Source organism: Lipophrys pholis, assembly GCF_963383615.2.
Source record: "Lipophrys pholis genome assembly, chromosome: 16".
NCBI lineage: Eukaryota > Metazoa > Chordata > Actinopteri > Blenniiformes > Blenniidae > Lipophrys > Lipophrys pholis.
This window is the reverse complement of record NC_137634.1, coordinates 3,510,346-3,528,597: the sequence shown is the minus strand read 5'-3', so window position 1 is coordinate 3,528,597 and position 18,252 is coordinate 3,510,346. Positions and strand designations below refer to the sequence as shown.

Genomic DNA, 18,252 nt, shown 5'->3' with positions numbered 1-18,252 from the left:
ACATGTGGCCTCTATGACCTCTTCTGGCTTGACCTTTTGTCGATGCTTTTTTTTTTTTTAAGCAACTCATCCATTGTCTTTCTCGATTATTGAAGTCTCAATTGAAAGAAAAAACAAAGGCTATTGTGTTGTAATCTCGGCTTTCTCTTCAATAGAATAAATGTATTTCTGAGCTGAAAATGCCTTACTTGTCTATGAGTCTCAAGTGGTTTCATGCCGCGAAGCACCGATATCACTTTTTAAAGTACGGGCACTAACTTTTATTTCGTGCTCTCCGTCTGCCCGTTGCTGATATTGCTGACGAATGACGTCACGTAATACTCGTCGGGTTGTACCAGGGAGCTTTCCTGAGTACTCTGTGCAGTATCATTAGCAATGACCGTATCGGCACATCCCTGGTTTCATTTATCTGATAACTCACTCACTTTCACACTTGTAAATATGAACGAAAGTGCAGCTTAATGCGTGACTCATCTGCACTGACAGCATCTTCAGATAACAGATGCGGATTACGTGTGTGTATGTGTAAAGCAAATCGAGCAGTTTGACGACTGAAAATGATGGAAATGCAGCCCCTCCACAGCAAACCCTTTCTTGGAAATACAAAAATCTACCAAATGTCTCACAGGGTTTTTAAGTTTAAATTATCTTTTGACATTCAAAGTTCAGAAATATCTGAAAGTTGGGTAAACAAGTACCAGTATATTGTTTATTCTATCAATCAGTCTCTCAACAGTCTTAATCCATCAGTAAAGGAAGTACAATCCACCAAACCTTTATTATAGTTTATTACACAAAAAGTCTTCAACACAATTAATCAAAGTTCATCAATCACACTACATAACACTCTTATCCATGTTGGAGCAACAATTTTTATTCTGTACAACACTGTGGATGAAACACAAGTGGAACACAGTTTACCACCAAAATGATCTTGGTGTTCTTGCTTGGATTTTGTTCTCGGTTTCCACAAGACGATGTGAGCTACAATAACCACTTGTGGTTTTATCGGCGAATTATTGGACCCCATATCTATCCACCCACCAATCTTAGATTTACTGGAGCGTATCCCTGCTAACATAGGGTGAAACACTGGGTACAGCCTGGTCAGTTCACACCAAGTCACACCCATGGGCAATTTGGAAACCATCCACACTGATGAAATTGTATTAGTTTACAAAAAGTACAAGAATGTATCTGTTCCAGGCCTGTAGTGGCGCTCTAACGCTAGAAATACTCCAAAAACAGAAGAAGACCTGGATGTTGGATTAGCGCACGCAGTTTAAGGGATAAGTGGAACTCTGATGGCTTTGCTTCAGCGTTGTTGTCCATAAAGATGGAAACGCTGAGTGAGCATTTTCTAATTTATCCACTGAGGCCCCATTCACACGGCAATGCCTCATCGGCTTAAAAAGCAAACATATGTCCCTGCAGAATGATGCAACAATGCAAATGCACCACAGCCTCAAAGTCTTGAACACTAAAGAACCCAATAAGCTGCAGCTATTGTATGCTTATTGTCATAGCAACAAATTTTTTATGTTCATCATGAGCTATTTATTTTCAATTGTCAATTCTAGCAGTAGTCCAACCAAAAAAATTAGATTTTAGATTTTCTTTGAGACGATTGGCCATTTAACCAACATTTGTTTTTACCACAATAATCAATAACATGCAAGTTCTAACAGAAATCTTTAAAAAAATTATTGAACAGCTTACAGTGCAATCGGGTCCCATGTTGTTTTTTTTCTGCACTGGTGGTATTTTTCTGTGTTAATGGCATTAGAAAGATTCTAAAAGTTACTAGATATATACTTATTTAAAGTACTTTTTAAGTGCTTTGTCATATATAAATAAGCAGCATGTTATCCTGAGTGAGCTGACTGTTAGTCATGTGTGCTTCTTATCTTCACCCAAAGTGTGTGTGTTTATTAAAAAAAAAAAAAGAAAATAGAGTGGTTGCTGTAGCACCCAAGTGGAAACAAAACAGATGTCAGCTGGTGCAGGCAGTATGTGTGACAGAGGGGCCTCTAAGATGTACGTTGGACGTGCGGCATGATGCTCCTCTGCTGCTCTGTGATATAGGTTAAATAAACTCTCTGGGACGAGAGTTGGCTTGCTGTGACATGGCTCATCTGTTGGAAGAGATATTTCTGGCATCAGAGCTGGAGTTTCAAGGTGGCCCTGTAGTTTAGTTGTTTTTTTTTTGTTTCTTTCTTTTTCCCCTCTTCACTTGATTCACTCCTATCGTGGTGAAATTAAGCGTCGAGCTGCAACGGACTGACTTTTGAAGGCCATATTCACAAGTGGGGCTCGCAAAGACGGAGGGAGATGGATCATGGGAGAATGTAATGGCGTCTCCGATGCACTCCCTGCCCCATTTCTTCCAGATGTTTTAGCAGCTCGTTTGGTTTGTCTTGCCACCCGCATCTCATCTGCTGTCTTTCCACACACCTTCCATATTAGCGCACATGCCTGTTATCAGGGAAAGGTGCCCATTGTGTGTCCAGATGAGTAATAGGCTGAAGGCAAGAATAGAAATGTGTCATGGCGAAAGAATGTAGACTCCGGCCTCTTTTGTAGGTGATACTTCTTCCTTCCCCTCCATACATGTAGACTGTGCACACGTGTTAAGGTGATACGCAGACGTGCAAACCCCGACACACACTCACTCACATGCGTGCACCGTGGTAGGTTGTTTGAGGTTGGTGACGCAGTGTGTGTTCTCTCATCCCGCAGCTGAGATATCAACATGGCCTGACCACACCAGACCTGCAGCAGACGCTACCCAACCTGAAGAACTTCCTGGAGCACGGCCTGATGGTGCGATGGTAAGAACGAGGAGGACACTGCGCACCACATAAACATTCCTGCGTTCGTGGGATTTAGCACCACATTCATGGCTTATGAATGATGTTGACCCAACAGACAACAACGGCCTGCAGAGCCAGACCAGCACTGACAATACGAGATGCATACAAGTTTCAGACACGTCGGTTTGGCAGATCTTTTTCTCAGACACAAGGGAAAAGAGTCCTCTGTCCTTGAAATGGAAAAAACTAAAAAAAGAAAAAAAATCTTGTGGTGTGGCTCTGTGTCTGGTCTAAAAGTCTGGTTTACACGTTGGTATTTTTAACACCGAACCAAAACATGTAAACACAACACATGCTGGACAGCTGCTGTGAGGTATAACGCTGCAATATAACGTCCATAACGGTCCTGTACGCTGAGCTAATTACAATCAAGAGCATGTGGGGATTATTTCAGTCAGTGTGTTTGCTGTTATTGTGAAAAGTGTATTAACAAGGATGAACCTCTTGAGTTGTGTCATCTCTTTTTCTAGAAGATAACAAAATACAAGCAAGGAATAAGAGAGATTAAAATGACAGTAATCAGGAGAATGACAAATGAAAACAACAAATTGTATCCAAAAAGGTCAAAAGGAAATAAGTGAAAATATTTTTAAATGTCTAATGTTGGCAAAGAAAGCTAAACAGATAAGTTAACAGGTGGCAGATATTGTTAATAGTTAAGAAGTATATTTGAAAATGTTTTCAAAAAAATAAGTTGTGGTTGACTGCGCACATTGTATGGCAGCCTCCTCCATGAGTGTGTATGTATGAATAAGTTCATGTGACGAACAGTGTAAGTTAAGTTAGCATAGTCATTTACAATGGTAATCAATGGTATTATATTCATTATATACGTGATCAAGATTCTGGCTTTGATCACATTTGGATGGTGTCATCAGCATAGAGTTAGGCATGACAGTAGTTGAAAATTTACAGTAATTATTTATGAAGTGTTCCCACTATAGAACGCTGTGGCACACCCTTCTGTTGTTTTCAGTTATGATAATCAGTGTTCGAACCTCAGACCAGCCAATAGCGTGCAGTTGATCAACTGAATCAAGTGCTTCAGTGAATTCAATAAACTGCTCCTGCCCACTGACTTTCCTCTCAACAGCTTTTGAAATGTTGAAAACTATCAAAACACAGCAAAACTTCCCCTTCACATACATCATTTACATTCTGCTGCACTAAACAGTGTATCTTGAGCCGATTACGTCCTGTGTTTGGGTATGTTAAGGCACTTTGCTCCTTGTTGCATTCGCATTGAATCAAAATGATCTAGAATTTGTTTGGAAGCCATTTGAAGTCTGTGTGGTGAGCGCAAATTAATGGCAGCGTTTCCATTTCTACAAATAGATCACACTGACACAGCAGTTCCATCAGGGTTGGTTTTGACCGTAGGAAAGCTGTGAACACACTTTCCCAACATGCCTATCATACAGGAGTTAATTCAATTCAATTCAAATTCAATTTATGCAGCGGAAGTTCCAACAACAGGTTGTTTATTTTGCCGTCAGAGAATGCAATACATATCTGAGTCATCTGTCAGAAGGACCTTTCATGCTGTTGACACATTGTAAACGCCCTTGAAAAAACAAAAATGAAGGCTTCAAGCAGCCTGAAGTGAATTGTCTTGCAGTGATGCTCCACAACAAGATACTGGATCAGCCTTTCTGGTCAACAGAACATTTCTGAATTGCGTTTGCATGTTCTAAGTTTGACATTTTCATAGCTTTGGACAAAATCTAAGCAGATGGAGAACTGTTTATTAGAGTATTTAGTAACTTTTTCTTTTTTTGTTAAATAAGTTACTTACAATACTTCACAAATGTGTGTTACATTTGTTTTGAAAGAAGCAGGTGAGTCTTAAATAGGTCAGTAACCTTTTTTTTTTTTTTGGAGACCGGACATTGTGTTGTGCAATTGTTTCAGGCAGTTAAAGTAAAACCACAAAACATAAATCAAATAGTTTCTTGTAAAAGAACATCAGTTAGTTTCACTCGCACACATTTCTTTATGCTGCTTGTCAGGCAGGTCGTTCCAAGCATCATGAAGTATTTCTTCTAAGAATTTAGTCCTCCTCTTCATCTTCTCCTTGTCTCAGTAAAAATCCTACACTGAATCCAGGATGGTGAGATCAGCACTCTGTGGGGGACTCCAGAACTTCTGTCTCCTGTCATGAAGTTTACGTGATCAAGCAAGGATCAGTCACCAAACTTCTCCATGTCCATGGCGAGAGTCTCAAGACCCGTTTACACAACAAGGTTTTCAAGTGAAAACAGAAAACATTGTGTTTTAGTTGTCCGTTTTTTGGAAACGGCTCCCAAGGTGGAGCTTTTGAGGGAAAAAAAATATATATATATATATATTTTCTGAAACGCTACTACTGCACATGCATACCACCTCCATCCCCAGGCATGAAACGGCAGGTTAGTTGCAGCAGTAATTCTGTCAGGTTGTACCCATATTATGAATAATAGTACTTTCAAAAATTTGACATGCTCTGTTATAATAATATTTGTGTGGCATAGTAGGGAAAAGTTCAACGTGCTCTACGTTGCCTTTTAATGGTGTCCCATCTCTGCACATCATCAGTCCCCCACATTTTAAAACAGGGGTGCCTGATGAGATTTGCAGCCGTCACTTTGTTCCGCTGAAAGAGAATTGCTCAGATCTCGCTCTCCCTGCTGCCATGGCCTGTGAGTAACCTTCAGTAAAACCTGCGAGTCGGTCTGCGTCAGGCCTCAGCTCCACTGCCCTATAAAAGAGAAAGCGGCCTTTGATCTCCCCTCCTCCGCCAGGGTCAGCAAAGGGGAAAACGTGTATTACACACATTAATTGAATAATCTTTTGTTTTTGAAAGGAAAGAAGACATGAAAAGGCCGGGCTCTAAAAATCAGCTCTCCACCGCCCCTCCTGCTTAATGGGAAGTGGAAGGGCCCAAAGATGGACGAGATGAAAGCACAGGCTGTGTGTGTGTGTGTGTTTGTGTGGAACTTTTTAAAGAAGTGAAGGTGGGAGTGTAACAGTCCTCCAGTGGTTTCCCACAGCCACACTCCTGCTCGGCTATGAGACCGCAGGGACAAAAGCTGCTCTGTGCGGAGAGAACCAGACTGCCACAAACACACTGTGGGCACCTGAAGATAAAGACGGAGAAAACTAATTGATGGTTAAATGCAGTGGAAAATCTCTCGAGGTTGATCGCGACTTGGAGGGACCACAACAATGTTTTCAAGTGAAAATGGAAAACCTTTGTTGCGTTTTGGGGGTCCAATTATGCAACAGTGCCCGAAGCCACTAAAAACGCAACTTTTCAAAAATGCTCCAACTCTGTTTCCATGGAAACTGGGGGGTGAAAGCAACTTTCCGAAATCCTCTAACTGCACAGGGACAATTATAGACTTTATATACTTGTTTTGCAGAGACCCGTCCATCCGTCCATCCATACAGTTAGCCATTCATGCATCTATCAATCCATCAACTCATAACAAAATGGTTATTTTACGGTTCAATTCATCATTATTTATATAGCACCAAATACAACACAGTAATTTCTAGGTTCTTTTTACTGGGAGAAACCCAACAAATAAGCATAAGCGACAGTGGAAAGGAAAAACTCCCTCTAACAGGGAGAAACTTTTGCAGAACCAGACTCAGAGTGGCGGCTCTCTGCTATAGAAGTTCCTCCTCTGTTATTCTGATGGAATTGTTCATTCATTCATGGGCACTTTCAATCATCCATCTGGATGACCATCCATTATCCATCCATCCATTTTTAAATCCATGTATCCAAATTGGATGGATGGATGGCATTCTATCTATCTTTTCGGACCGACTCAAGCACATGTTTCTGTGTGAGGTCACCAAGAGAACCCAAGCATGCACAGGGAGACCATGCAAACTCCACACAAACTCCAACCTCTGCCTTCTCGCTGTGAGGCCAAAGTTCTAAATCCATCCATCTCCCAACAAATCTACCCGTGCATTTATCCATGCATTCATCCGTCATTTCATTCATTTATCCATTCATCAACTTATCAGACCTTTCATCCATCCATTTATCATTCTACCACCACCATGAAGACGCCATCATGGATGCTGCATGAGTCCCCAATGCACTGTAACAGGATGGATGTGTGTTTTATACACACTGTTGCACCATTTCCTTCTCATATCAGTTCCAGTCCTCTGCCCCCGCATTCAACAAGGATAAATTCAGATAAGGTGTCAAGCTCCGAGACCCAGCTCATGAAATATGGATATATAAAATAGTCAACGTGACAGCTGCAGGTAATTTTCTTATCCTCTGTGAGAGAGCAGCTGATGTGCTTCTTCGGCGTATCCTTGCCACCTCTTTCTTCCTTTCACGCATTCGAACGGGGATGATGTGATGAAGGATATATGGGGAAACTGCTCCAGAGCCGAGTTGGAAAACTTTCTGCACATAGAACTAAATCAACGTGCATCTAGTCTTCAGGGAAAGCCGCTTCTCTCTTCTGAAGTGCCAAGAGTGGGTTCATCCTGGTTATTTTAGAAGCAAAGAGCGTGTAAGGGAATGAAAGCACGCACCACGTGTGTCATTTTCGTACAGCGGAGTGTATGATGCTCATCTGGCCAGCTGCTGATCGTATCTCTTTACATTTTCAAGCAGTACGGTCTCAGGCACACATCGTAACATGTCAGATCATATATAGTCCAGTCCTGGTGAAAAATGGGAAGTTTACTTTTTTTTTTTTTTTTCTCGTCTCTTTTATATCTTGCTGAAGGATAAGAACCAGCGGAAAAATGGTGAATCTATTACCGAGAGTCAGACAGAGACAGTACCAGAGACCGATTCTTTGTAAACTGCACAGTCTGCCAAGATCAAAGCAAACACATTCAACATGCTCCCAATTCGCCGCTCCACATCCGCCGGGGAACTGGCAGCAGTTCACAGGCTCCTAATCCCACTCCGGTGGCTGGAAGCTGGGCTGCGTACACCGGCGGGCTGGGGTGCAAGGTGTGGCAGAGCGCCTGGTCCAACAGAGACGGCGCTGCAGCTGGAGAACGTGAATCTCCACTAAAAACCTTTAGTGAGTGAAAAGCGAGCGAACGGACGTGTGTTGCATGATGTCCACAGAAGATCGTGGGATTTAGACAGCTGTAGCCTTGCCTTTGAGGGAGGGTAAAGAAAAAAATAAGAAATAATTCCAAGATTTATTTGCTTAAAATACGCATTTGCAAGGTACATTAAGCCTGACAGGTGCTCAGCAGATTTACTGTGTTTCTAATAATGGATGATGATTTGGAAGGAGAAATCAAGAATGTTTTGTTTCCAACTGTTCATATGATATCCTGTAAGGGTACATTCTTTCAGCAAACACCACCTTTTCCAATACTCGGGGAATATAATGCCATTTCCATTCTTTATTCCTCCCTCGCTCATGTCGGCCATTGTTTAAATCAACTGCATGTTCGTGCCAAACCTTTTTAAAGGGGAATGTCTTGTACACATGATACCTTTATGTATAAATGGCTTCATGACAAGAACTCAGTTGAACTCTTCCTGTGTGGAATCCACTCTTATGCCTGCTCAGTTAATTGGTCATTTTGACCCACTAATGGGTGTAAGTGTGTGATTGTGTGTGTCTCTGTGTTAGTCCTTTGTTGGCCTGGTAACATGTTCAGGGTGTAGACCTGAACAAGCCCCCATCAGGGTCTGGATACGGTGGATCTACAGACTCATCTAAATCTTTGTATTCAGGGCTTGTAACTTGACACAAGTTGAAATAGTTCTTCAAGCTACTGTTTTTGTTTTGACTCCCTTCACCCTGAATGAAAATATCCTGTAAGTTTCCTCATCAACTAGTCATGTTGACAGAACAAACGTCTCATTGCAGAAATGATGTTGGACCTGATAACTGATGCCTTCATTGACCAAGACTCAACTTGTAATAAAGATAAGCTCCTTTGTATGGGAGCCATTTAAACGCAAAAGTTTTCTTAAACCAAAACACTGAAACCTAGCGTTTTCACCTGACACGTTGTCGTGTAAACAGGGCCGTAATGTAATAGAATTTTTTCAGTTGGGGCATTGAGGACTGAATCCATCTGCTGAAGGATTAACTGATGGCATTTCAGAATTTCATACAGGCAGTACCATTAATGAAAACACAGTTTTATACCTGCTACACAGACCAACTGAAGTGGTGTTTAGTGCAAGTTCACTCCTTTCACTGCACATTATACTTGTAGTATCAAGTAAATGAGGAAAATTGTTTCCCCGTTTTAGCCGCTAGGTATCATTGTGGTTAATTATCCTCAGCTTCTTCTTCAAAAGAAGAAGTCACTGAGACACGAAGCCAAGCTGCGCTCGCAGTGTTGGCACAGCTGGCTAACATGGAACCAATTGGTAAATTATAGAAACTTTGATTAGGGAGACAAATCCAGATTTTAATTGAAAAACCTCAGTGAATTAAGAGGCTATTGCCAAGCCTTAAAACATTTGTGTTTTCTGTGGTAAATTTACTTTATTCCTGCGATATTTTTAGATTAAAGGAAGTAAGTGCATGAGATAATGCTCCGTTGATGAGTGTGAGGGTGTCGTCAGCTTGTTGACCGGCGGTGTTCATGCTGTGCTGTGGTCATTCAGCCTTCAAAGGCCGGCCATCCAACAAGACCTGCCCTGTTGAAGCGAAGGGAAAAGGCTTCCACTGTGGAGCATATCAAATTTTTGCTGGTGTTTGTTTTAGTAGTTTCATAGGGATTTCCCGCAGCCACATCAAACGACCAAATCTTATCTGCCATTGTTGATTCTGGCCCCTGAATGTAGCTCTTTAGCAGGATTTGGATACGAACAGGGGCTTGTTGTGAAGCCCGTCGGGGGATTGGACAGTGGAAAGGCTTGGCTTACCGAATTCCTGAGTCGGCTTGAAATATGCCAGGTTTGACATCAGCGGTGGAAAGGAAGAGAGCAGGCGAAACGCTGCAGAGGAGTGAAGGCTATTTCTGGCTTGGCACGTCGACTTTTCTGCCTGATGATTCAGGTCTGAGGCCAAATAGCAACATTTACAGAGCGCAGTCTGGTTACTGGAGGGGTTCTGGACATGGGGATTCAGTAAAACTGGAAGATCTGTTGGTAGCTTTGGCTACCAGAAGAGGACATCGATTGATATAATGTCATGTAAACGCAACTTCTATTTTCTATCCATCAGTTTTAATGTGGGCCTACTGTATATTTACTTTTTGTTATGAATGAAGAAGATAAGTCCAAAATCTCATTTGGGACCTTCACTGTGACGACCAATCCAGAGTGTTAGAATCCATCTGGAGCTCAGATACCAGATATTAATCAATATGTTGTTTTTTGTCTTTTGTCCATCCTAATATGAAAGAGGCCATTATATTCGTTAAGGTTAGCGTACTGGCCATAAGTAAAAACAATATTTTACACAAGAACTGCTTCAGGGAGACAGCAGCACAGCGTAAGATGGGTATTGAATTTCATAGCTGCCTATTAAAATCCAACAGAGCAAAGCTCGCTGCTTAGAGAGGAACTGCTGGGTTTGAGTGAACCTCGCCTCTGGTTGGACTGTTTGCTTTTAATATTAGCTTGAAGTTTATATTCAGTTAGCACACTATTTCCAATTTATATAAAGCGAGAAATCCATTGGTTAATTTGGACCAACAGCTCGACTTGGTCTTCTTAAAAAAAATACAGCGTCGGCTGCACACAATGGAGGCTGTAATCTACCTAAATTACCCAACCCAATAAATTTCTAATGATCGTCTCATCCTGTGTTTGGGTTCCGCTGCATTCATGCATCAATCCAGCTACAGCTGTGATCTGCATGCGATTGGTGGGCGGCATCATTCTCATTTCCACCAGCGAGCTGAAGCTAACACAGTAATTGTACCTGAGTATTTTTTAATTGAATCAAACTTGCCAAGTGTGAGCGCAGCCCGAATGAACTCGAAATGTGAGCCAAATTAAAACAGCATTGCCATCGCCTGAATTTCTGTCCACCTTTGTTGAACAGTCAGGTTATGGGGTTTTCTTACACATGATTAACAGCAGAATGAGGCAGCGAGAGAAAGGGAACACAGGAAATGTTTATTAGCACTGAAAAATCTCACACAGTGGACCGAGAATGTCAGGAGACGGTTGTCTCACGCTATGTAAGTATTTGACCCTATTATAAATTGTCAACGCCGTACGGGTTCCAGCTTTTCCAAAGAGTGTTGAGGAAGTGTTTTCTACAATTTCAGCCTTCCCAGCATGCCTCAGCGACACACATGCTCACCGCGGCTCTACATGTGGAGCTTAATTGCTCGCATTAAAAAACATGTCATCGGGATAACAAAGTGTTTCAAGAGAAACGTGTTATGACTGCCATGAGGTTTGCTTGGCCGAGCTCCTCGCAGACACACCCGGACTCCTCGGTTAAGCTCATACCCCGCCTCGCAATTTGACACAAATAATGGAACAAATGCGAACCTAACTCTGAAACAGAGTGGAACGCTATAACACGGTCCGAATGCAAAATTCCTCATTTACACAAAAAGACTTTGTGCCCCGACCACGTGATTTCATGCCAGCGTCAATAATGCATTGGTTTTGGCCGCCGACGGGCCTGTTAGGAATCGGAGCAAATTGATGATACGAGCGAGCCAGCTGGAGGAAGGGCTGGAAGAAAGTGGCTGATAATAATTAAAATCGAATTGTCTAATCAGCAGCTGCCACATGACCTTCACTCGGTCCAGCTAAAAACCAGAGAAATGATTAGCATCTTCCAAATGCCGCTCGGAAACTTCCAAGTTTTCGCCGCGGACCAGTTGTTCCGAGCTCCACAGACCTGTCTTATGTTTCAAAGAGTCTGAACAACGTTTTCCACTTACTGAAATGATAATTGACTTCTCATGACATCTGTCTTTATTCCGCTCCGCCGAATCGGCTTCAGAATTTTTCCCGACTGGCTTCCAGAGAGCGCATGATGGTTTCATTTGGAAAGATAAGTGTTTGACGTTGTAAATCATTCAGCTCCTCTCTGTGCATTCTTTTTATATTTATCTCCCTCAGAAAATTAGGTGGCAAAAACCAGTTTGTTTCCATTTTGCTCAAATGGGCCTTCCCGCAAAATTAACCGTGTGCTTATTGGACGGCGTCGGCCGAGTTAGACGATGTGTTTCGATGGACGGTGGCTGCCAAGTAAAGCACAATCCAACCCCTGTTCTGACCCACTCACAGGAAACGCTCTCACCAGATCAGGTCTTTATTTTCCTAACCCTGACCTCGGGTGAGCGTCCAACATTCGTATCACTGTGTCTCCAATTAGCCTTCAACGTCAGCCACGAGGTGGAGGATCTACGGGCTGTTACCATTAGCATGACGCACTGTATCTCCAGCCTGTGGATGGTTCTCATTTACTGTATCGCTGGCGCTTTGAAGTTTGACATGTTCCTCTTAAAGCTAGACAGGCTGCTCGGCTCTGCTCGCCGTGTCCTGCCTGTGAACCCAGCGAGGACCACCTCGACAGGGTTCCTCCCAGGGGTCAAGCTTAGGGTCTTTTTTTTTTTTTTTACAAGCCGTCGTGTGTTTGGTGGTGAAACCGTCCGTCAGACTGTTAGTTAGTACACAAGAAGGTCTGGAGTCGGCCAGATCTCCTGCATGTGAGCCGCTGCTGCAGAGGAACCTTCCCTGGGTAAGTGACTGGCGACAGGAGAGAATTTACTAGGACGTCTATTACAGCTGCACGTCCGACTGAACAAGCAGAGATTTGTCCTCAAGTCTTTAACCAACACATGTGAATCTCTGAAGAGCTCAAGGGCCCCCCCCTCTCGCCTCACCTCTGACCCCAGCAGTACAGTGACTCGGCTCCTGAGATAGCACAACGGTCACGTGGAGCTCACGGCTAAGTAGTCCGGTGAAATATACATGGCCTTGGCTATCGGAAGAGGCGGTGAGGTCCCCCCCCCCCCCCCCCCCCATTTAAATAGATTTACGGCCCCAGCACCGGAGCCGGGCGTGGCGTCCCAGATCCTCGGTCTGTTATCGGTTATGGCCGAAAATTTCTGACATAGCTGCATGGACGCCTGCTGCGCTCTTCCAGTCAGCAGAACCTTGGCGGAGTCTCCCAGGCTGCACAAATGTTTTCTAGATGTTGTAAGGTGAAGTGATTTACAAAGAGCCGCAGCTGTCGGTCTCCCGGACGTGTTGTGTGGAGAGGTGCTGATGAGCTCAGTGGAGAAATCGGATCCAAAGAAAACCAGCGTGTTCGCTCGACCTCCTCGGGACATCACAGCCTAATCTGTTGGCCTCTGTCGGCGATAGCGGCTCGCTACAATAATACACAATCTAAATCTTGAGTTTGGTACTGTACATTAGTAGTGTAATGGATCGCAGTTAATCCACAGTCCATGCAGGTCAAACCCCCTCCTCGTTCGGTTTGACACATGTGATCCGCGGAGAAGTCGCCAACCATAACAGTGATAAAAATAGTTTACTACAGCTGTTAGTAGTAAAACTTTCTTTAAATATGGATGTAGAGTTGCAGTAAAAATACAATAGAGAAAAAGCAGCTGTGAGAACAGAGCTCATTAAAGAGCACTTCATAGTGACAGTCGTGGCTACCAAAGGTGAGTGAGTGAATCAAATGACCAAATTAAAGGGTTAAAATGCAAACAAAACTTAGTCTGTCTTTTTATGAAAGACAAACTTAAGATTTGACCTTGGCTATGTCTGAAATCAGTGGATGGAACTGAAGAGAAAGAGGAGGGAGCTGCAGCTGTTGTGACACAGAATCTCCCAATATGAAGATGAGGTCGTCATTTCCACATCGTGGACTCGCCCCAGTACAAAATTTTAAAAATGTTTTTAATTTACAGGGTCACAGGTGATGGATTTTAATGGCTGCGTCTGGTTTGGGATTGCACACACATAAAAAAAGATCTTTTGACCTTTACTATCTTTAGAGGCATTTGTTAAACATTTCTATTGGGAATGCAAATCTATTATAACAATATCAATATTTGATGTCATTCGATTGAACTGCTGAACTGTAATAAATGTGTTTTTAACATTACATCACAACTGATAGCAACCGGCTAAAAGCCAGAAGCACAGAAAAGAACATTTAAAGATGACTGAACACAATAAGGTCGACAAAATGCTCTGGTTGAATTGGTTCTAAAAAGAAAAAGAACACTGTGATTCGGAATTCAAATTTATTGCCTTTTTTATGTCCAGCGTTTAAATGACGAACATGGTTGGAGCCACTAAAAACCCAAATTTTAGACAAAGCTCCGACTCAATGCAGCCATTGTGAAATGCTGCTACTGTGCATCCACACCATGGCCATAGTAAATAGTCTATCTGCATATGTGAGTAGGTGGACAATAACAACAATGGAAGCCTCCAGATTAATATATTGATATTATACAGCCTTAATTGTGATTATAATTTCGATCCGTTGTCATTGTGTTTGTCTTTTCTTTCTTCCCACAGCGACCGGCATCACATCTCCAGCTCCATCCCGGTTCCTTCCAAATCCCAGCTGGGTGTGTCGGCTGCCTCAGAGGTCAGCTTCAGCTCCCACACCAGCTCTCCGGACCGAGGCCTGAGGAAGAGGGCGAGCTCGGAGGCCGAGGCGGAGCTCAAGTACAAGTCCCCCCCTCCGCCCAGCTTTACAGCAGCCGGGAGCGAAGCGCCAACCCCGGCCGGCCCGGCGCCGCCCTCGCCTTCACCCAAATACCCGTCCTCCTCCCTCGACGCCAGCATGGCCTCGCTCAACCTCACGGTGACGACCGAGGCAAGCGAGGAGCCCGGCGAGGAAGAACCACAGCAGGAGGAGAGCGAGGACACGGGCGAGGAGGCGCAGAGATGCAAAGACACTGACGAACAGACTGAAGTGGATAAAGAAGAGGAGACTGAGGAGCAGCCGCTCAGCAGCACAGAGCCGGCCAGCGTCCCCCCGCTGCAGCACTCGGGCACCATGAACGGCTCCGTGGTGCCGGGACAGGCGCCTGCCGGCTCGGTGCCGGAGCTCCGCTGCTCCGTGGAGCAGGCCGAGGAGATCATGGGCACAGAGGCCACGGGCTTAGGCCTGGGGGTGGGGGTGGGGGTGGAGTCGGGGCTTCCGAACGAGGCCCCGATAGAAGACTACAGCTGCATCCCGGTGGACCACGCGGTGGCCGTGGAGTCCGACGAGCAGGTGCTGGGCGAGTTCGACGTTGCCGGCTTAGAGGAGTTCTCCAGGCGCATCTATGCACTAAACGAGAACATGTCCAGCTTCCGCCGGCCGCGCAAGAACTCCGATAAATGAGAACCAACGGGGGGAGGGGGGGGGGACTGGCACAGCAAGGGGACGAGGGGCTTGGACTGATTGAAGGCAGGCACATGAACTGAGGGGACGAGGGTCTCTTTACCCGCAGCACCAGAAATCAACAGAATTATTCTGGAATAACAACCAATTTGCACTTATTGTAAACATTTCCATAAAGATATTTTAATTGAGGAACAGTTAAAAGTGCGAGTGCTGGGACAGTGAGCTTCTCCTTTAGTCTTTTTTGTGATCACATGTTGTCCTCTTATTACACAAAGTAGGATAGACACACCGGTACCTTCTGTAAAAGTTTTGATTGATACCAAATAGATGACAAAGGTGGTGTGAGGGGATCCAAGCTGAAATAAGAATGCAACAACCAACAAGTCCACCTCAAACAATGTGCTGACAAATGACAACGTTGTCGTCAATATAACCCGACAGAGGGATGAAACGGTGCCGGGAAAGCTAATTGTTTTCATGCACATTGAAGCCAATTTTGTTTATCACTGAGCTACACTGGTTAATCTAATATAGTTTATTTTACTTTAATACATGCTTTAATCACAGGGTGCATCAGTTAAAGAACTGGGCTGCGAGTTTTCCAAGTTAGAAGTTCCCAGTTTGACACAATGTCTTTTTACCGCTTTCCGTGAAGAAAGCACCGAAAGGTTTGTGACGTTACAATAGTCAACTGGTCGATTCGGACCATAGACGGTGACAAGATCACTTAGTTTTCTACTCAAGTAGTAGGGTTTGGAACTAAATATCTATTTAATCCATAATCAGACGTATTATTTCACACTGAAGTTGGAAAACTGAACTTGCCTCGTCTTTCTTTGCGAATCCTCACACCCGCCCCAGTGCAGCTTCGGGACATGAAACTCCAGCTTTAGGGTGATATGGAGCCGTCTGTCCCAGTAGTTCCACTGTTGACCAACATGACCAAGCTCTGTGTGTGTGTGTGTGTGTGTGTGTGTGTGTGTGTGTGTGTGTGTGTGTGTGTGTGTGTGTGTGTGTGTGTGTGTGTGTGTGTGTGTGTGTGTGTGTGTGTGTGTGTGTGTGTGTGTGTGTGTGTGTGTGTGTGTGTGTGTGTGTGTGTGTGTGTGTGTGTGTGTGTGTGTGTGTGTGTGTGTGTGTGTGTGTGTGTGTGTGTGTGTGTTGGCGCTACACTATTGGCATGCAGCAACAGAGCGGTCTGCCGATGACCCCGGGACATGGCGGAGTGGTGCCGTCCCAGCGTGAGGCGGGAGCTGGAAGCAGTAGCCCAGTCACACACTCCCGTCAGCAGTGACCCGACCACCGGGAGCTCCAGCTCCTCCTTCAGGCACTTGGCAGGGATTTGCTGCTGCTGTTTGTCTTCCATTTTTGTCCTTTGTTCCATTGCAACGTTCCCTCGTCAATATCAACGCTCCGATCAGTCGACCCAAAAAAAAAAAAAAAGTTTCAGTCCCGTGTCTCCCGATGCTTTCTTGCACTGCTATTCTATTAATTTATGTCTCTCATTGACCGTGTACTTTTGTTCCAGCGATATTTCATTTTATTTTTTCCCGCCTCACACGGGATGTCACAGATGAATGTTGTCACATGTTAGGCTGATACAGTAAACCCATGTCCGACTCCGGTGAAGACGGACCACCCACCTGCAGCCCGCTTCCTCTTCTCAGATCTCATGGTTGCTGAACGCTGGGGAGAGTTGTATTTAAAACTGAACCATGAACCGTGATAGATGATTTCCACAAACGGCTGCAGTTCAGTCAGTGACCATGTACATATACTTTTGTATGGAGATTCTTTTTTTTTTTCTTTTTTTTTTTTGGTTATTAAAGACTTGCAGTCCAATGGCATGGATGTATGTAGCCCCTTTAAAAACAAGTGTCTGCCTGCATTTGTACTGGTGTGTGTGTGTGTGTGTAAGAAGTGTGTCTGAGGGAAGACAATAATGCCAGACGACCATAAAAAGCGTCTTTAAATTGAGGTACTCCAGATCTTCAGGTTCATCCATGCCTGGCTGTAAAGCAGAGGACATGAAGGACCTGCAGCAGGTGGGGAGGGTGGCATCGTGCCTCATACACTGACGACTACAGCGGCATTAGTAAAGACGCCACCTCACTGTGGGAAATTCATCAGTAATGGCCGAGGACCTCAGATTACGAGTCAAGAAAAACGTATTCATCAGAAAATTACTGCTTCCAAAGAAAATGAAGTGCAAAATTTTTTAATACTTAGCGAAGCAGAAAATAGGTGACAAATGTTAAAACAGAAATAAACGGTTGATTACATCAAGTGCTTTTTTTGGACAAAACTTTATGGGTAAAAGTGGTAAAGAGGGACGAAAGTCCACAGAAGCATAAATACTTGTGTTAAGGTGAAGACGTGACAGAATAGAGAAAATAAGCAGAGAGATTAAAAGGTGTGAAAACTGGACGGCTCCAGAAAACCTGCAGAGCCATTGCTTCACGACGAATCAGTCAAAAGAGACTTTTCAGACCTGGGAGAGAATCTGAGAGGGAAGAACTGCTTCACAACTAAAACTGTAACAAACCTGAGGTCAAACGCTGAATCATTTCATTAAAACACTTTAGAGGAAGAAATGTGGACTGGATGAAGGTGAAGACTCGGGAGGCTTCTGAAAAGCTTCGCCGCCTCCACAGATGTGTGTGAGAACAGGATCGGGAGTGGAGCGCTACGAGAAACCACCATGATGGTTCTGGAGGATCCAGATTAGGAGCCACATGCTCAAGGAAATCGATCCTGGATGCAAACGGGTGGAAGTCTGAATTCGAGACCTTAAGAAGGGGGGGGGGGGGGGGTCTCTGGTACTACGACTCCAGGTCGGGCCTGTTTACTGCATCTGATGATGTGACGGTTCAGCCGTTACCAGAAAAGATCCAGGTGGATTCTTCCAGAGTCGAAGTGCAGCAGAGTGGACTCACGTCCTGAAGCATGTCTTTTTTTTTTTCCAATTTTATTTTTATTACAGGTTTTTCATGAATCCATGGTAGACGAAAAGAATTACACGTAAATATAAATATATATATATATATTTCTAATTTAGCCTCTTTTCTTGACATTTCATGAGATTAAAAAAGGATGTCAAA

The 18,252-nt window shown here is 43.9% G+C and overlaps 1 protein-coding gene across 1 annotated transcript in view; it reads left to right on the top strand.

The window, feature by feature from the left end:
* uvrag (UV radiation resistance associated gene) overlaps nt 1-17,012 on the top strand; it is a 108,113-nt gene extending 91,101 nt beyond the window's left edge. Inside the window, exons 14-15 of the mRNA XM_080483185.1 lie at nt 2,740-2,831; nt 14,335-17,012. Coding sequence (XP_080339311.1) covers nt 2,740-2,831; nt 14,335-15,151 — 909 coding nt within the window. The 3' untranslated portion in view covers nt 15,152-17,012. The remainder of the gene's footprint in view (nt 1-2,739; nt 2,832-14,334) is intronic.
* The last annotated feature ends 1,240 nt before the right edge of the window (nt 17,013-18,252 follow it).